Raw genomic sequence first — 16024 nt, forward strand, 5'->3', positions numbered from 1 at the left:
TTCCATTTAGCACTGTGGCACTGAAGTAATTTTGTAGTTATGCCTTAAAGAATGAACAAACTTTGCAGATGCCTTTAACAAAGAGAACATAACTCATTCTCCATCTGCATATATGTGACCCAAATTTCTCTTCCAAAAGTTGCGGTCACAGTTGTTACTATAATCTTTGCATAGACGTAATTTTAATTTATGAGTTTATTCTGTTTGGTGGTTTTATTTGCTTTTTTTTGTTGTTGTTGTTTGTTTAATTGAGGAGGGGTTGTTGTTGTTTACAGAATATAATCTACACTGAAAATTTTTATTGTGTAGGCAGTGCAACTGACAGGGTAGTCACTGGAACTCTGATTATGAGATTGGGGGGAGGGGGAGAGGGCGAGGTTTGCATGCTTGAGATCACAAACAGAATGTGCCGTTACATAACTGTGCAGAGGAGTTATAGTCTGCAAATTGTATTTAATCCTACTTCCATGATGGGGCTGTTCTTGGCTGCTTTCACCAGTAATGTTGCAGTTGGTCCTGTAATGCAGAAATGTGAAGATATGATCTATATCACTTTCCTGTAGCAAAAGGCTGGAATTCCCCTTGGTAGCCTGAGGAAAAAAACCCCACATAATCAGGATGGTTGTTGTTACATCCCCAGTAGAAGAGCAAAATTGTCAGGGCCATGAGAATCACAGAAGTGTCTTGGGATCATGGCAATTTTGACAAGAATGGGTGGATGGGCTTCAAGCGTACAAGGGACACACATACAACCTCCTTGCTAACTTTTAACATAGGAAATAGGATACAGGGTAGCTAAGACCACTAAGAACCCTTTCTTAACTTGAAAAACTAAAATTTACTGCTTTTATATCAAACGTTCTCTACCTAACCAAGATTTTTTTCTGCATTCTGAGTAAATTTGTAAAAACATATGCTCTTATTTTTTTTTTCCTTTTTCTTTTAGTTCTAAGCTGTCATTAGTAGAATTTTGGCAGAAATATTTGTTTCAGATCCCCTATACTTTGTTTGCAAGATTAAGTAGTACAGCAGTTACAAGCTGTTAAATTTCCCAATGCTCTTGAGGGGAATGAGATTAGACTCTAAAGGCAAGTTTTGGGGTTCTTTGCTTCAAACCCTTTGGGGTAGTGTGATGTGCAACTCAGGACTGAAATTCCTTCAAGCTAAGATTAAGAAACATAAATATATATATATGTATATATCTTACATACAAAGAGAGAGAGACAAAAAGATGCAAACTAAATGTGTTAGTGGCATGCTGTACTATAAATAAGAAAATACTTTAACCTTTCATTAGAACAGCTGTTTCCTTGCACTTGATGCAACATCTGCTTGACTGACTTAAGAATTTATTTTGGGCTTCTGCTGATATTTGGCAAATTATTTTTTTTAATGAAAATATTCATCCTGCATCTTACACATACTTTGTAATATATCCTATAAAATTATTAGCTTATTTTGATGTGCCTTTTATATTTCATAGTAAGGCTATAAGAAATGTTTTTCAGCAACAAAAAACTTATCCATCTCAGGGAGATTGGGAGAAATAAGGATCTAATATTTTTCAATCTTTCTTTCCCCCCCTCCTGTTGCTTTGTGTTGATTTTATGTTGCCTATTAACTGCAAAAGTATGATTTTCCAGGAAGCAAAGTTGGTTTGGGTTATTTTTCAGTGATACTCATCTCCTTTTTGTATTCACTTCAGTGTGCCTGGTAATCTCAAAGTCAGTAAAGAGAATCAAAAGGAATATCTGTCCCTAATGTTATGCTAGCTGAAAAATAGCTTCAGTTCTATGTTAAGGCTGTGCTATAATCATATTTTAAGTGCTGAACAGAGCTAATCTTCTGTGGCTTTTTTAGTCACCTCCTTGTAGGATCCAAATCAGATAGTTCTAGGGAGCCAATGTTTTGGTGTTATGCCTGCTGCCTAGGAAAGTGCTACAATCTTCAAAACAGGTAACCCCCACCACAGCTAAACTGTGCACAGATGAAGGAAAAGAAATTCTTAGATAAGCTGCACAAATTCAGATTTGGGGACTGCTTGGCCAGAGGGAGCAAGCTAAGGCGGGGTATCTCATGAGCCATTTAGAGTATAGGAAACGGATATGGGGAATTGGAGTGAGAGGCAGGAGGGCTGCTGGTCAAGAAGCACCTCACCTCTAGTGTCTACAGCAGGCACTGGTGCCGAGAATTTGGGGTTGGTTTGTTTGTTCTTTTAACAGGCAGCCCATTCCAAGTGCAGTAACACTTTGTGATGCAGTCCAAACTTCCTAAATTTTTGGCAGTATGTTGGTGTTGTAATGAGATGCATTAGTGCTTAACAACATTTAAAAATAATGAGGTATGAAGAAAATGGAATCTAATGCACTACACCCCACCTCCAAAAGCCAGAGCATGGCAAGCTGATGAAAAGAACTTACTTTCTACACAGACATTCTTATAGTGACATCTGAGTATGTACTTAGTAACTGATGTGGTGCTGTATTGCAAACTGTTGGTTAAATAGCAGAAATTAAAATGTATGAGAGGAATTGTGTGTGTCTAAGGGCCTAACATAAAGGACCTAGCTGAAAGGGGGGAAGTCAGCTCAGAGAGAGCTCGTTATTACAATCATTATGAAACAATTATTGGATCAATCCTAATGTTTCCTGATTGATTTAATGACAAAGCTAAGTGTAAAGAGGACTTGCTGCTAGAATTTTTTGATGACATGAACTTTGAAAAATGCTTGTAATGTAAAGAGAAAGAAGTGTTACACCAAATTTTGGAGGGGATTTCTTAGGCCACGGGCCCAGACGTGGGGGAAATATGAAACATCTTTGTGATGCAGAATACTTCTTTATACCTAGCCTCATTTCCCTCTGAGGGATGGAGTACTAGGAGTGGAATGAAATTTGGAGCCATATGCTTTAGGGTGATACAGCCTATTCAGCTTGGAGGCTGAATAATTAAAGGATCAAAGTAGAGAGGGGTACAAAGTAACCAAGCAAACAGCAGGGTGTAGGTATGAAGAAGGTATATGTGCTGTTGGGACACAGTCACAGAAGGTGTTTCCAGTAAACAGAGGAAATTACTGGTGTTGTACAAACATCTGCTGAGACATCATTTAATGTGCTTCAGAAATAGTCATCTGTCTTGAGGAGAAAATAGAAGAAATGGACATGTGCAGAGAGAGGCTCCTAGGATGAATGGGAAAATAGATACCTCACTAGAGGAAGCTTGAAGAGTTTTTCTGGGGTAGTCCAGCTGAAGAAATCGTATATGTATGTAAGTGTTATCTGTACATACACAGGTGGAGACAACTAAGGGAGGGGAAGTACTTAAATTGAAAGACAGTATTAGCAAAACAATAAATGGACATAGTCCAACTTGTTTAAATTGTAATTCATTAGAGTAGTCAAGTTTTTGGAGTAAATAGGAACAGTGGAACTTGGTCTGCTTTTTCTGCTAAATGTTGGTGAAATTTGAAAGTAATTCCATAATCACCGGGGAAATACCAAAGAAAACAAAATTTTAGTATGTATAGCCAAATGTGTTCTGAATTTTATGAAGAATTGTCTTTGACTAAACAGCGTTCCTACAGCTTCTCTCCTTCAAGTTTTTTCTCTATTTCCTGATATGCGGTGATACTCTTACAGTGGCTGTTGTGCTTTCTCAAAGACAGCTACCATTTGGCTGCCTTCCTGGTCTAATGGTAGAACTTGTGTTTTCCAAAGGGTGTTAGCAGGAGGACAGTGAAGGCAACCTAGACCTTTTATGCTCACTCTTTTTATACTTGCTACACTTTTTGAAATAGAGACCAAATTGCTTTTAAGAGGGGTCATTTTCTTCACTGACCTTGAAGTGTGCCGGATGATAGAAATTTTAATTTGGATACCTCCATTAGGTACTTAAAGATGAATCCAAGCCAAAGCATTCAAGAGGGAATAGACAATCTCTTTAGAGAGTTTCTGAAAGTAAGTGGAGAGTGGGTTACTGAGGCCGGGCTGTCTTGTTCAGTGGATACAATGAACTGAGATTTTTGACCCTAAAGTCTTGAAAACTTGGGCATCGCTGTAAATTTTTCCCTTCGTATTTGATGTAGAAAACAGTTTACTGAATTCCAACAAAGAAAGCTTTGTTGCAGCTTACCTTGAAGTGAGAGCCACAGTTTGAGAGTGTGACTTGGGAAAAAGTATCCAAGCAGTTAGTATGCTGAAGTTTGGCTAAAAGTTGATGAAATGTGGGCTTGTAGGTCAAAGCACAGTAGCAGCTAGATTCCTCCTTTGCCATGGGCATTGGTAAGTGCTAGCTACCCAAACATCTTTTGTGACCTTGCTAGCAGTTGCTTGAGGAACCAAAATTTTGTCTCTTTTGCATTGTAAATAATGTCACAGCCAGCTCATTATATGTGTTATATGCTATATGGGAAAGGAATAATATTCAGTAATTTGCAAATAGAAGAGAGGAAAATTATGGCTGAAGATGCTGATCATTACATATAGGATATTAATGAAAATGACTATGAGATCTTATTACTGTGTTGCATGTGGACCTCAACCACTTTGCTTGTAGTGAAAGACAGTGGTGGGACAAAGTTTTGGATTCAGAATACTGGCAGAGGGATTCAACCTCAGTGGCCACTGGGACCAGGGAAGGATGCTGTCTGACTCCCTGGTGTTTTGTAGGAGATGTCTGGCTGAGATTAGAGCTGGAGAGAGGGTGGTAGGCCTTTTATTTAGGCCAACAGGCTATTCAGGAGCAGATTTTGATATTTTTAATGTTCTCTGTTTAAGTAAATTTTTCAAGTTTATATTTTTCCTCTTCATTCAAGAAGCTATGTTGCCAGTGTGTCCTTGCTAGAATTTTTTTCTACTCTATTGAAAGCTTTTTTTGAAGCACAGTTGATTCAGTCAGAATCTTCTGGTGTTTATAATCAAAAATGCCAGCTGTTAGTATTTAATCTTCCTAGATTATGTGTAAGCGAACAAAATTTTATTGACCTCTTTGACCCTCTTTTTAACACTGTCTTAAACTGTTTTCTCAAATCATTTGGATCAGTCTTCATCCAAAAGTGATGATAACTTTTTAGTAACCATTAAAAAATTAAATAATTTAAGTCTTCTCTGTAGACTTTCCTAATACTGATTTGGTCTTTTTTTTTTACCAGATAAATTTGCGCCTCATCTTGGTAAGCGGGAAAACAAAAGAGTTCCTATTTTCACCGAATGACTCTGCTGCAGATATTGCAAAACATGTGTATGACAACTGGCCAATGGGTAAGTAGCTGTGTGGCTTTGGCTTTTTAACTGGTGAGCAAGGATCTTCCCTGTATTGTCAGACTAAAGTGTCAATAAACTAATCTCTGTGTCAGCGTTCAAATTTAAGTATGTTTATTCTGTATCTGGACTGGTTATAAATCTATGGATTTACATAGAAATACAGTTGTCTTGCCTTCTTTTTCCCAGTTTCTTTGGTTGGGTAGATTTTTAGATGTCTGGACTGTTTCCTACTTTCTAAAATTTGCTTCCCCAAACTGAAATGTTTCTTTCCCCCTATCTTTAGACACTTTTCTTGATCAATCATGTTAGAGGATCTAGTAAGTGTGAGGAAATGTTAGAGATATAAAACCTCTTATGTGAGGACAGCTAATATAAAATATGGCATGTCACAGGAACACATTAGTAAAGTTGTCTAAATACTTCTTCCTTACTGCCCTTATCTTGGAAAGGATTTGTAATACTAATGTTTTTCCAGGGCAAAAGAACAAATTTAAAAGCACATTTTAAAGGACATTGAAAGACTGGACGTTGTTTGTGTGAATATATTTGGTGTTATGCAGGAATACTGGCTTCAGAAAATAGACTTGAGAACTTAAGATGGGTATTCACGTATGTGAATAGTTTCGCAAAACAAAGTGCTTCTGTTCTGCCCGACTATGATTTCATGGGAAAATAGCCAAAACACAGACATAGCATTACATACGATGAAAGAAAATGCTTCTTTTGGTACAGGACTTCATTTGGGTTACTGCTTTGATGTTAAAAAGACTAGTATTTAGACAAACTAAAACATTGCCCTATCTGTTTTTGTGGTGCATTTGTCAAAGACATATGGTGGATGATAATTCATGCCAAAAAGTTAGTGTTGATAATCTTTATTTTAGGCCTTAAACTGGTCTTTGAGGTCAGGAAAAACAGAGTTTCAGGGGACTTGTTTGCTGTTTAATTTGCTGGGATGCAGTATTATGTATTTAGTAAATATGTAATGAAGGAATGTTTTACATACAGATGTAAAACACTTTAGAACCAAGAAATATGGTTGCCACAGCATCTGTGTAGCTGCTGTACATATTTTAATGTGTGCCTTCAACATAGTCGTCATAAACAAATGTTCTTTGTGTACTTTTATCTGAATTAGTAGAGGCAGAACTGGATTTTTTTTCTTGCTCAAGTTTATGCCTGAACATGTGATGTCATGTTCCCAGTCCTGTAAAGAGCTGATTCTGAGTTTAGAGTTGGGAAGAAACCCAGACCTTTAAGTCTTTTCTTTAAAAAAAAAAAAAAAAAAGTAGAGCCAGAAATGGAACCCTCAGTTCAAATACCTGCTGTCCTGAGGGAGTGCTCTAAGTCTTGATGAATATTTAATTGCCTTTGCAAAGAAGAATACTCTCAATTTAAAAGAAAGAAAAAAAATCTGCTTCAGAATAGCATATTGGTTTGCACAAACATTAGCCCACTACCTGTTTTCAGACTGAGAGTGCTCCTCTGTACCACAGAACTGAGAAATCTTGAAGAGGACTAAAGTTTCCTTGAAACTGAGATGATATGGTTGTTTTGCGACCATTTTGACTTGTCACGATCTTGTGGGGAAAAAAGTCACAAAATATCCTCAGTCACATGCTGGCAGGGTTAAGGCAAACCTCTCCACACCTCTTTTGACAATACAGTTGTTAATTAAGGATCTCTTGACTTCTAATAGAAAACGCTGAATTTATTTTAATGCATATCATCTAGGTAGAGTACCTGTTCTCTGCTTCCCCTCCCCCTTTCTCCTATATAATAACTTTTTTCTTGTACAGCAATTATCTGAACTTAAAAAAAAAAAAAATTAGATTCAGTGAATCCTTGGCTCATTTAGTCATCAGTGGAAATTAAAATTTGAATTCATGTCAGAAAGAAATGTTTTAGACTGCCAGCCAAGAAGAAAGGATGGGTAACTTGGCAGCTTAACAGTGAGAAAATACCTGTGCCAAAATATAGTCTGTCTTCTTTTGGTTGTGATTTTACATCATTATGGCACTGCAAACTGGCTGCAAATTTCTCCTCTTTACAGCCACAGTATAGTGTAGTTCAGACTGTATGGAGTAAAAAAATAAAAATTGGTATTCTAGCAGTGTGATAATTCAGATCCTTTACATAGCCCAAAGCATAGCAGAAGGGGCATGTGCTTCAATTGCAAGACAATTGAATGAGTGGAAATACTTGAAATTCAAATAGCTTTGTCTCTCTAATTTGATCTAATCTTATGAACTAGGCACATGGCAGCACCTGGGAATGTTGCAGCCTCTGCTGTTGGTACCAGCCTTGCCTCTGCTGTTCTCTGGGGCTGATGGCTCCTGCTGCCTGCATCGCTGCCTGCATCTCTGCCTGCTTGCTTTTTGCACCAGATGCCTGCATACAGTCTGCAGCCATGGCTTTTGTTTTTAATGCTTCCTCTCCCCCACTTTTCAGTTCTTCTTTTGTGGTGCCAGTTGATACTGCCTGTATGTTAATTGTATGTTCCCAGTGAACAGGTTGGTTTCAGTGGCTTGTCGGGATCCCTTGCTGAATATTCATTTTGGTATATAAACACTACAAAAGCAGAAAGAGAGAACATTTGTGAACAACTGTTGCCAGATATCTGGTCAGCTAAGAAACAGAAGACACTGTATTCCCAGGGAGCCCATTTAAATTCAACATTTCAAGGCTTTATGATACTTGTTGTGAAAGAAAAGTGCATATTTATTTGTTCTTCACATTGTGACAGGGAACAGTAAAGGACCATTTAAGCTTATAATTTATTCATGATAACTTAAGCATTATAGGAAAATGCATGCTTGCTTTTCCCGAACCACTGTTTGCCACATAAAAATATCCATGGATTGGCCTTTGAGATGTTCCTTAAAATGTACTGGTGGCTGTCCGCTCTGAGAGAGCCTCTGTTCCAGCTCTCCGTGGTGGCTGTTGGGGGCTGCTCAGGTCACTGCCCCCTCTGGACATGTAACTGGTTGGAAATGGCCATCATCGAATGGCGCTGAGCTGCCTGCAGAGCTTTTTTTCAGTGCTGTGATCTCAGAGTCCTGTTTCAAATGACCCACCACATGCGCTTTCACTCTGTGTGTGGCTGCTTCCCGTTACTGAAGAACGCCTCCAGTTAGTCAATTAGCCGGTGAGGAGGAGTATGGCTTGAGAAACTTCTGAATGGAAAGAAATTAAGGCACTTTTTGCCTGGATATTAAGAATCAGGAAGCAATTTGCATATGTGAAATATTTTGTTTAGGACTTACTATGTCCTAAATATATCCTGCAGTCTGTGAAAGTCAGGAATATTTATACTTGCAGACATAAAATTATGTGTTTCAATTCCTAGTGTCAAATAATAAATTTAAGAATAGACTTCAGGAGTGCTGCCCTTGAATTATCTTCCTGTGTCTTCAGCCTATGTACTCTTTTTAGTGTTTTATGCAAAAGAGCCCTGTTCTTAGTTTTCTTCCTGGTAAAGGTGAAAGAAATAACAAAAGATGTTTTTATTACAGTGTAACTGTATAAATTCTCTCTCTTTTCAGATTGGGAAGAAGAACAAGTCAGCAGTCCAAATATCTTGCGGCTTATTTATCAAGGGAGGTTTCTTCATGGCAATGTGACATTAGGAGGTATGAAAATACTTTTCATTATACATGTTACAGTCAGGCAAAAAAAAATTTATTTACGGTGCAGTGAATACTACTTTACTGTTCAAGATCACAGTATAGCTTGCTTTATACTCTTTTCCTCTGTGTAGAGTGACATTGTACCTTACTGTGTATTTTTCCATGTTGTTACCACTAGTTAAACTTTGGGAGGTCCCACCTGCTAAGTCTCCTCTTGCACAAAGAAACTGTAATGCTGCTTTTATTTGTTGTCTTTCTAAATGCAATATTTTGTTCCACCTCTCTTACACTGCACTTACCGGGCAAGCTACTTAAGGAAGTATCTGAAGTATTTTAAAGTGTTTGGTAAACTTTATAATAATTGGTCAAACAGTACTTTAAATCTAAGTGCAATGTAGGAAGACATCCTATGAATGAGAATGAGGGGAAGCATTCTTGCTGTCCAGTGCTCTCCCAGGGATACAATTGCATAGTTATGCGAAAACAACAGTAAATGGCTTCACTTCTTGTGCTGAGAAAATGCTATTCAACTCTGCCCCCTCGTGGCAAGTGTTCCCTCACAATTACGTATTTTGGTGGAAATCTTTGAGGTGTAACACAAATTTGTAACAGTAATCCTTTCTTTTGTGGGTAACATTTGCCAGTGTGAATATCATCTGTATCAATGACTAAACAAAATTTTCTATGCCAATTTAAAAATAAATTAATACTAGTGCTTTGTCTATATGCCTAAATTGTTTATGGTTTGGTACTTGAATGCAGTACAGAAAGAAGAATATAATACAAAATCACTAGTGAAATGTTTTTGAAGTTAAGATGAACCTGAAAATAATATTTCTCGACTGGTCATGGTGATTTTCCATGAAGACGTGATTGGGATGATATAGCCATTGATTCACGTTCTACCATTCCCAGTGTTGGCTAGGGATGTACTTTTAGAATAGATTTATTCTCCACATATATAAATTTTTAATGCTGCTATATATACAAACAAGATCACTGTCAGCTCAGCTGGAAGAATCTGAAATTTTTATTCACTCTTTAATTTGTATTTTTACCAGGTGACAATGAGTGCAGCTAGTAGCAGTTGGAGTAGAGTTGAAAAACAAATGTTAAGTCTTGGATCATCTCTGCAATTAAAGATGCTAGTCTTACCCTTCATTTCCAGGCAAGGATAGCTAAATGGGATTTTCTTTGCCATTCATCTCTGGGTGTTGCTCTTTACCACCAGTATTTGTTCCTTTAGTGGCATTCGTCTAAATCTGAAACAACTTTGAATATTTGTTTAATGTATTTAACATATTATTTAATGAGTTAAACTGAAAAATAATAGCTTCATGCTGATGGCTCTTGCATTAACTTAGGTCTATGAATTTTGAATACTTAACTTGGCTCAGGGCATTTCAGTTCATTCTTAATCATTCATGCATTGCGATTTAATCACCATGTTTTTACCCCAAGGATCTTACATGTATATTAGTGTTTTTCAAAAATCCTTTTGTTGCTGTATTGTTTTAAGAAAAAGAATCCCTAAACCATTGGCTTAACTTCGGTACCAATGAAGTTATCTGGAGTAAGCTAAAAGGGGAACAGGAACTCATAAAACAGCCTGAAAAGATTCTTACTTCAGTTTGTGGTGTTCATCAGAGGTAACCTTAGGTGAACTAGTTACCTTTAAAAGGGAGGGGGAGAGGGGAGGAAATTTCTTGCTAAACAAAATATTTATTTTCTTATGTTGTTATAATACAGTTTCATTAAGCTTTTCTAGATGCAGTTCTCTATGACTGAGTTATAGCACTTAGGGTTATATTTGCTTTAGGTGATAAGGAAATATTGACTGGAATTTGGACCTTCTGAAAGTCACTTTATTATCCAGTGAAATAAAAGTTTCCAAGGAAACAGTTTGATGTTTTCTTTTTTAATAGGAGTCCGTTTTTGTTCACACTTAAAAATTATATTTTAATGTTCTAATTGTAACCTCATGTCTGTGTAGTGGCTTCTGAATTTGAGACTCTTATAAACTAAGAGGCCTCAAACAATGAGAAATTGATAGGAAATAATGCTTTTGAGTGAAAAATTTTATTTTAAAGAAATCATCCCTTCACTACAAGAACAGTAGAGCTAATGGCATTGGGAGTGATAAAGAAAACTGGACCCCTCTGTAAAGCTTGCTGTGCTGCTCTTGCCTGTAGTGCTTGAGCCACACTGTTTTGTAGTGTCCTGCCTGTGCTAAAGGTTGAGGAGTTGGCTAGCAAGGCAGAGTCTGTTGTTCAGCTTCCAACAGGAAATTTCATTCTTTAGCTAAATATTTGTTCTGCAGTTTATATTCCAAATAATATTAATTAGGGAAGTTCTCCATTTCTTGGTAGATAATGGTAATAAGCAGCATTTTGCTTGATTATTTATGGGGAAGGGTGGAAGTCAACCCACCATGTACTATCCATATTGCAAAAGGCAGGGAGAAGTTAATTCTGACAATAGAAAGTGTGGGAAAACAGTAGAATTTAACAGATGGGAAAAGAATTAAATATGATTTTAGTTTAAGTGAGAGAGAGGAGTGAGAGAACAAAGAGAAGAGCAAGAAAGGATTATTGAGCATAGGTTAGGGTGCTCAGATGCTGTCATGGTGCTCCAAGAAAGAAACTAGAAATTGCTAGCAAGAACTACACAAACTATTAGCTGAAATGAGTTAGTTGAAATATTAGCATGTTCTACTTGACTACTGCAAACAGGTAATCTCCACAACTCAATAATCAAGTGTCCTGAAGTGTCTTGATGTAATGGAAGATGTCCCTAATATGATTAGTTTGTAATATTTTGGTCTTCCTGTAATAGCTTTTCAAGAGTTTATGTTATGAAGACAATACTTTTGTTTGCCAAGAGCATATTAACAGTCTGTTAGAGTTTTCAGTTGTACCGAGTACCCAAAATACATAATTGTCAGACTTTAAGCTATCAGTAGCTTCTAGTTTCAGGCACAAGCAATGCTTCAAGTAAACTAAGCAACTTTCAGATTTGCCTTTCTATGGAGATGGCTTTTCCCAAAGTACAGCTGCTTCAAAGAAGCTTGTGGAGTTCTGTATCCCTTTGTATGCTTACACCTGTGTTTTAACCTTTGTTTCAATCATAACTTGCATTTTTTCCCACAAATACATAGGCAATAAACATGATTTAATAGCAATGTTTTAGTGAGGCTTGTACTGAAAACATCTAATTACCAAATACTAGGTTTATTTTTTTCATTACTGAATCTTTAATCTATGCTATAGTAATTAAAATAAAAAGGCATTTTTCTCTTCTGTTACCTTCAGGTTTGTTTGCCATTCATTATTCATTTATTCACTTAAAATACCATGATGCACCATATGGGAAAACGGAAGATGTAACTAGAGTTTGATAGGGCAAATTCTACTCAAGTCAGAATGATTTGCATATTTAGGATTAAATTCTTGTTAAATTTATCACTAGCTTTTTTTCCTCTATAAACCACGAAGGACAAAACTTGGAGCATCTTCACCTTATAGTTCTCAGAAAAGCAATCAAGGAAAACACTTTGAGTATACACTGTGTTTGTATACTTAAATCAGAATGTGAAAATTATCATTTCAGTTTCAGAAACAAGCTTTGTGGAAAGCACCATTTTTTTTTTTTTTAAATTTTGTGTTGCTAAAGCTCACAAAGGCAGCATTGTATTACTGTATCTGATTTAAGGTACTTTAAATTTGGTATTTTTCCTATGCAGCCGATGTTACAGGTTAATATTGAAAGGCAAGATGTAAACATATTTTGAAAAATCTGTGTCATGGATTAAAGTATGTTTTAGAAAAATCTTTTTCACAATAGTGGCTCAGTGTTCTGATATCTCAGGAATAACAATTTAGTGGCTGAATGAGCCACTTTTTTGCATCCTTATCACTAAAGAGTGCTTAACACCTGAGTCTTGGTACTTCCACTTTTACTCAAAAAAGGAATGCTAAGTTTCCTAACAGGAATATCGTATCTCTAAGAATGCAGTGTTTTAAGTGACTGTTATCATGCCCCAAGGCCCTGATTTCTAGAACTTAAACCAGTAAGCAGTTCAAACCCAACTGTATGAACTTTTGAAGAGATGCTAATCCAGGTATAGTTAGTTTCAGTTGGGTGTTTTGAGGAAAAAAAGGCTGCTGTAATCTGTTAATAATTCTCCCTTTCTCCTTTTGCAGCATTAAAACTTCCATTTGGCAAAACAACAGTGATGCATTTGGTGGCTAGAGAGACATTGCCAGAGCCAAACTCTCAAGGTAGGCTGTGCACTGGAGGTGTTTCTTACTTGAGTACATGACAAAGTGGTCAGATCTCTTACAGGCTTTCTGAGTGTTTCATAATAGAGAAAAGTCAAGTCCTTGTGCTTTTTTGTGAAGGAAGTAAAGGAATGCTTTTGTACTTGTTTATAGAAAACTAAGAAATTAACTTTCTGGTTTTGTATTTTTGTAGAGTGCATAAATTCACTTAAATCTTAAAAGCTTTTGTTTTTATTGTGAAAAACTAGTCCTGAATTATATTTCAGTTATGTAGTATGCATGTGTATAATAATAAATAATTTTTTAACTGAAAATAATATAGAACAGACCTGTATTAAGCGTACTCTCACACAGAATTGCTTTAGAAATGGCATGTAAGCAAAGCTTTTTTCTTGCTCTGCAGGTCAAAGGAACCGTGAAAAAACTGGAGAAAGCAATTGCTGTGTAATCCTGTAAACCCTGTTAGCTTTACATGCTAAGTGTGATGTAATATAGTCTTTGTCTTTCATGCTGCTGGAATAGAAGAGGCCCTACCTTGCTTCAGACACCTATAGGAAGAGCCTGTCTGTAAATCCATGGAACTGAAATATTACACAAACACTGTCTCATTAGTCTTTTTTTTAAAAATGATGAAAGATCTATGAACACTTTCATTGCTTGTTTTTTTTTTTTTTCAATTCCTCCCTTTTGTTTGTTGAATAATCTTACAGTACATCACTTTTTGAAAGAATTCATTCTCCAAGAAGGTTTGTGTTCTTTTCCATAGCAGGAATCATTTTGCTACCACAAAAATCTCCATTAACCGGATCTAACCAGTCAAGCTTTCTAGATGCAATTTGCACTAAATATGGTTGACAGTAAATTTCTCATCAACAACCTCTAACAATATTTGAGACATCGAGTAATAACCTGAAATGTGTAATGCAACACTGGAAAATAGTATATGAATAATTAAAACAAATCTCACTTATGGCCAAATCAAAGGAAAAACTGCTAAGTCAATTCTACATAAGTCAACCTTGGTGGCCAAACTGGCACAGAATACTAACTAAACCAAGTCTAACTATATATATTTTCACTGCAACAAACAAAAAAAACTATGTGCCTGTAATTTAAAAGCACTCTGTAGAGGGCTGATGAAACTGATTCTTTCGTTACTGCGTGCGCTCTGATCTCGTGTGTTAGTGGAGTGCTTATTGAGACAGCACAAACAAGTGCAGAGAGTGCGTTTCCTAGCCTTAATATGGGAGGGGTAGTTTCCTGTAGTTCATAGGCTTTTATTATTGTGCATAAATGTTAGAAAACATAATTTACTAATCAATTTTATGTATTTGAATATTGGCAATGGGTGTTTTTCAGTCATTTTTCTCATCTGTACCTTAGACTCCAGTGTCATGCTTACTCATTAGAGACTTCAAAAGAATTATTAAAGTTTAAAAAGCAAAAAGAAAAACTTCTACCATAATACTAGTTTTGTTTCTTTACGTAATCTGCATTTGGTGTTAGTGCTTGCAATGGTATTAAAATCAGAAGCTGATTTTTGAAGGCGTACGTAATTCAAAAGGATGCCATTCTTTTATTTCATATCAATACTTTAATGTTGATATGCTAAAGAAATTTGCACAGCACTAAAGCATGAGCTAGTTTCATCTAAACCTGTAAAAAATAAAAATTAAAAAAATATTAAAGATTTTATATTTTTTCACTGGGGAGGAACTCTTCCTGGGTGAAATTACAAATATATGTAGAATATATTTAATAAAAAACTTATAAAATACATAACTATAGAAGTTAAATATAGATTGGCGTGTAGTATAATAGAACAATATTCCATATAAATAGCTTTAGCCTTTAAAAAAATGAGTCACAGGTTGACATTGTGTTCTGTACTTAAGTGTCCACAACTCTTACAGATGTTCTGTGTAATCGTTTTTTCGAATGATTGGCATCATTCAAATGTAAACAGGTTATTTTATTCATTGTTACTGCTTTGATGAAATGCTTTATATGCAGTAGATTTACAAAAATATTGTTCATACTGATCAGAAATAAATTTGTATAGAGCAGAGTTTTAAAACAAATTGTAAATAGCACTAAACATTTTGTTTCTGCAACCTGTACTGATAGACTCTTCTGTAAACTAAATAAAAGAATATTGTAGTGCATTTTGGTGTTTTTTCTAGGGCTGTCATTGGGTCTGTAACTGCTTTTAACAATACTTCTTAATCTGGAAATTAGATAAGGGCTCAATTTTATTTATTTTAAAAAAGGAGGGGCACAAAACCTGCCGAAAACTGCTAATGGGATTTATCACTTGAGGTTTGTTTTTCTTTCACCTCATAAGTGGCCTAGAAGCTTTTTTTTTTGTGGGGGAGAAATGCGAGCACGGGCAGTTGCAAATGTACGTGGGCAGTTACTGTGTCACACCCTGGTGTCCCTCACAGGAGCCACGTGCTCATACTGCAAATTTTTGTAGTCTTCATTTACTGATAGCGAAGAGCAAACACACACACCTCTGAGGGTGCTGGGAACTGAGACGACAGTGCTATGTTCTCATTTGGGAGAGGGCGTTTCCTTGTACTCTGCCGTGTAATTGCTAAGAAACTATAGGGACGCAAACGTTCTTACTTCAGAAGAAAAAGGTGTGATAGACTTCCCTTTTCCAAAATGCTGACCACCTAAGTAACACAGAGGCAGATGGGAAATGACAGTACAAGGAAAAGAAATGGGCTGAGACGGGACATGCTTTGTCAGTTACACAGGTCTTTCAAATGCATTGATTTTGAAAAACAAACGTATGAGATGTAATCCTGATTTGAAAAAGTAGCCGGGTACCTAATACAGAATAAATATA

General features: G+C 36.3%; 1 protein-coding gene across 2 annotated transcripts in view; it reads left to right on the forward strand.

The window, feature by feature from the left end:
• Nucleotides 1–15335, forward strand: part of UBL3 (ubiquitin like 3) — a 62240-nt gene extending 46905 nt beyond the window's left edge. For both annotated transcript variants that reach the window (XM_027884570.1, XM_027884569.1), the window contains 4 exons: nucleotides 5150–5258; nucleotides 8807–8893; nucleotides 13093–13170; nucleotides 13574–15335. In XM_027884570.1, the coding sequence (XP_027740371.1) occupies nucleotides 5150–5258; nucleotides 8807–8893; nucleotides 13093–13170; nucleotides 13574–13626 (327 nt within the window). In that variant the 3' untranslated portion in view covers nucleotides 13627–15335. The remainder of the gene's footprint in view (nucleotides 1–5149; nucleotides 5259–8806; nucleotides 8894–13092; nucleotides 13171–13573) is intronic.
• The last annotated feature ends 689 nt before the right edge of the window (nucleotides 15336–16024 follow it).

Source organism: Empidonax traillii, unplaced genomic scaffold (assembly GCF_003031625.1).
Source record: "Empidonax traillii isolate 1590-97213 ecotype Southwest subspecies unplaced genomic scaffold, ASM303162v1 scaffold149:size904812, whole genome shotgun sequence".
Lineage (NCBI taxonomy): Eukaryota > Metazoa > Chordata > Aves > Passeriformes > Tyrannidae > Empidonax > Empidonax traillii.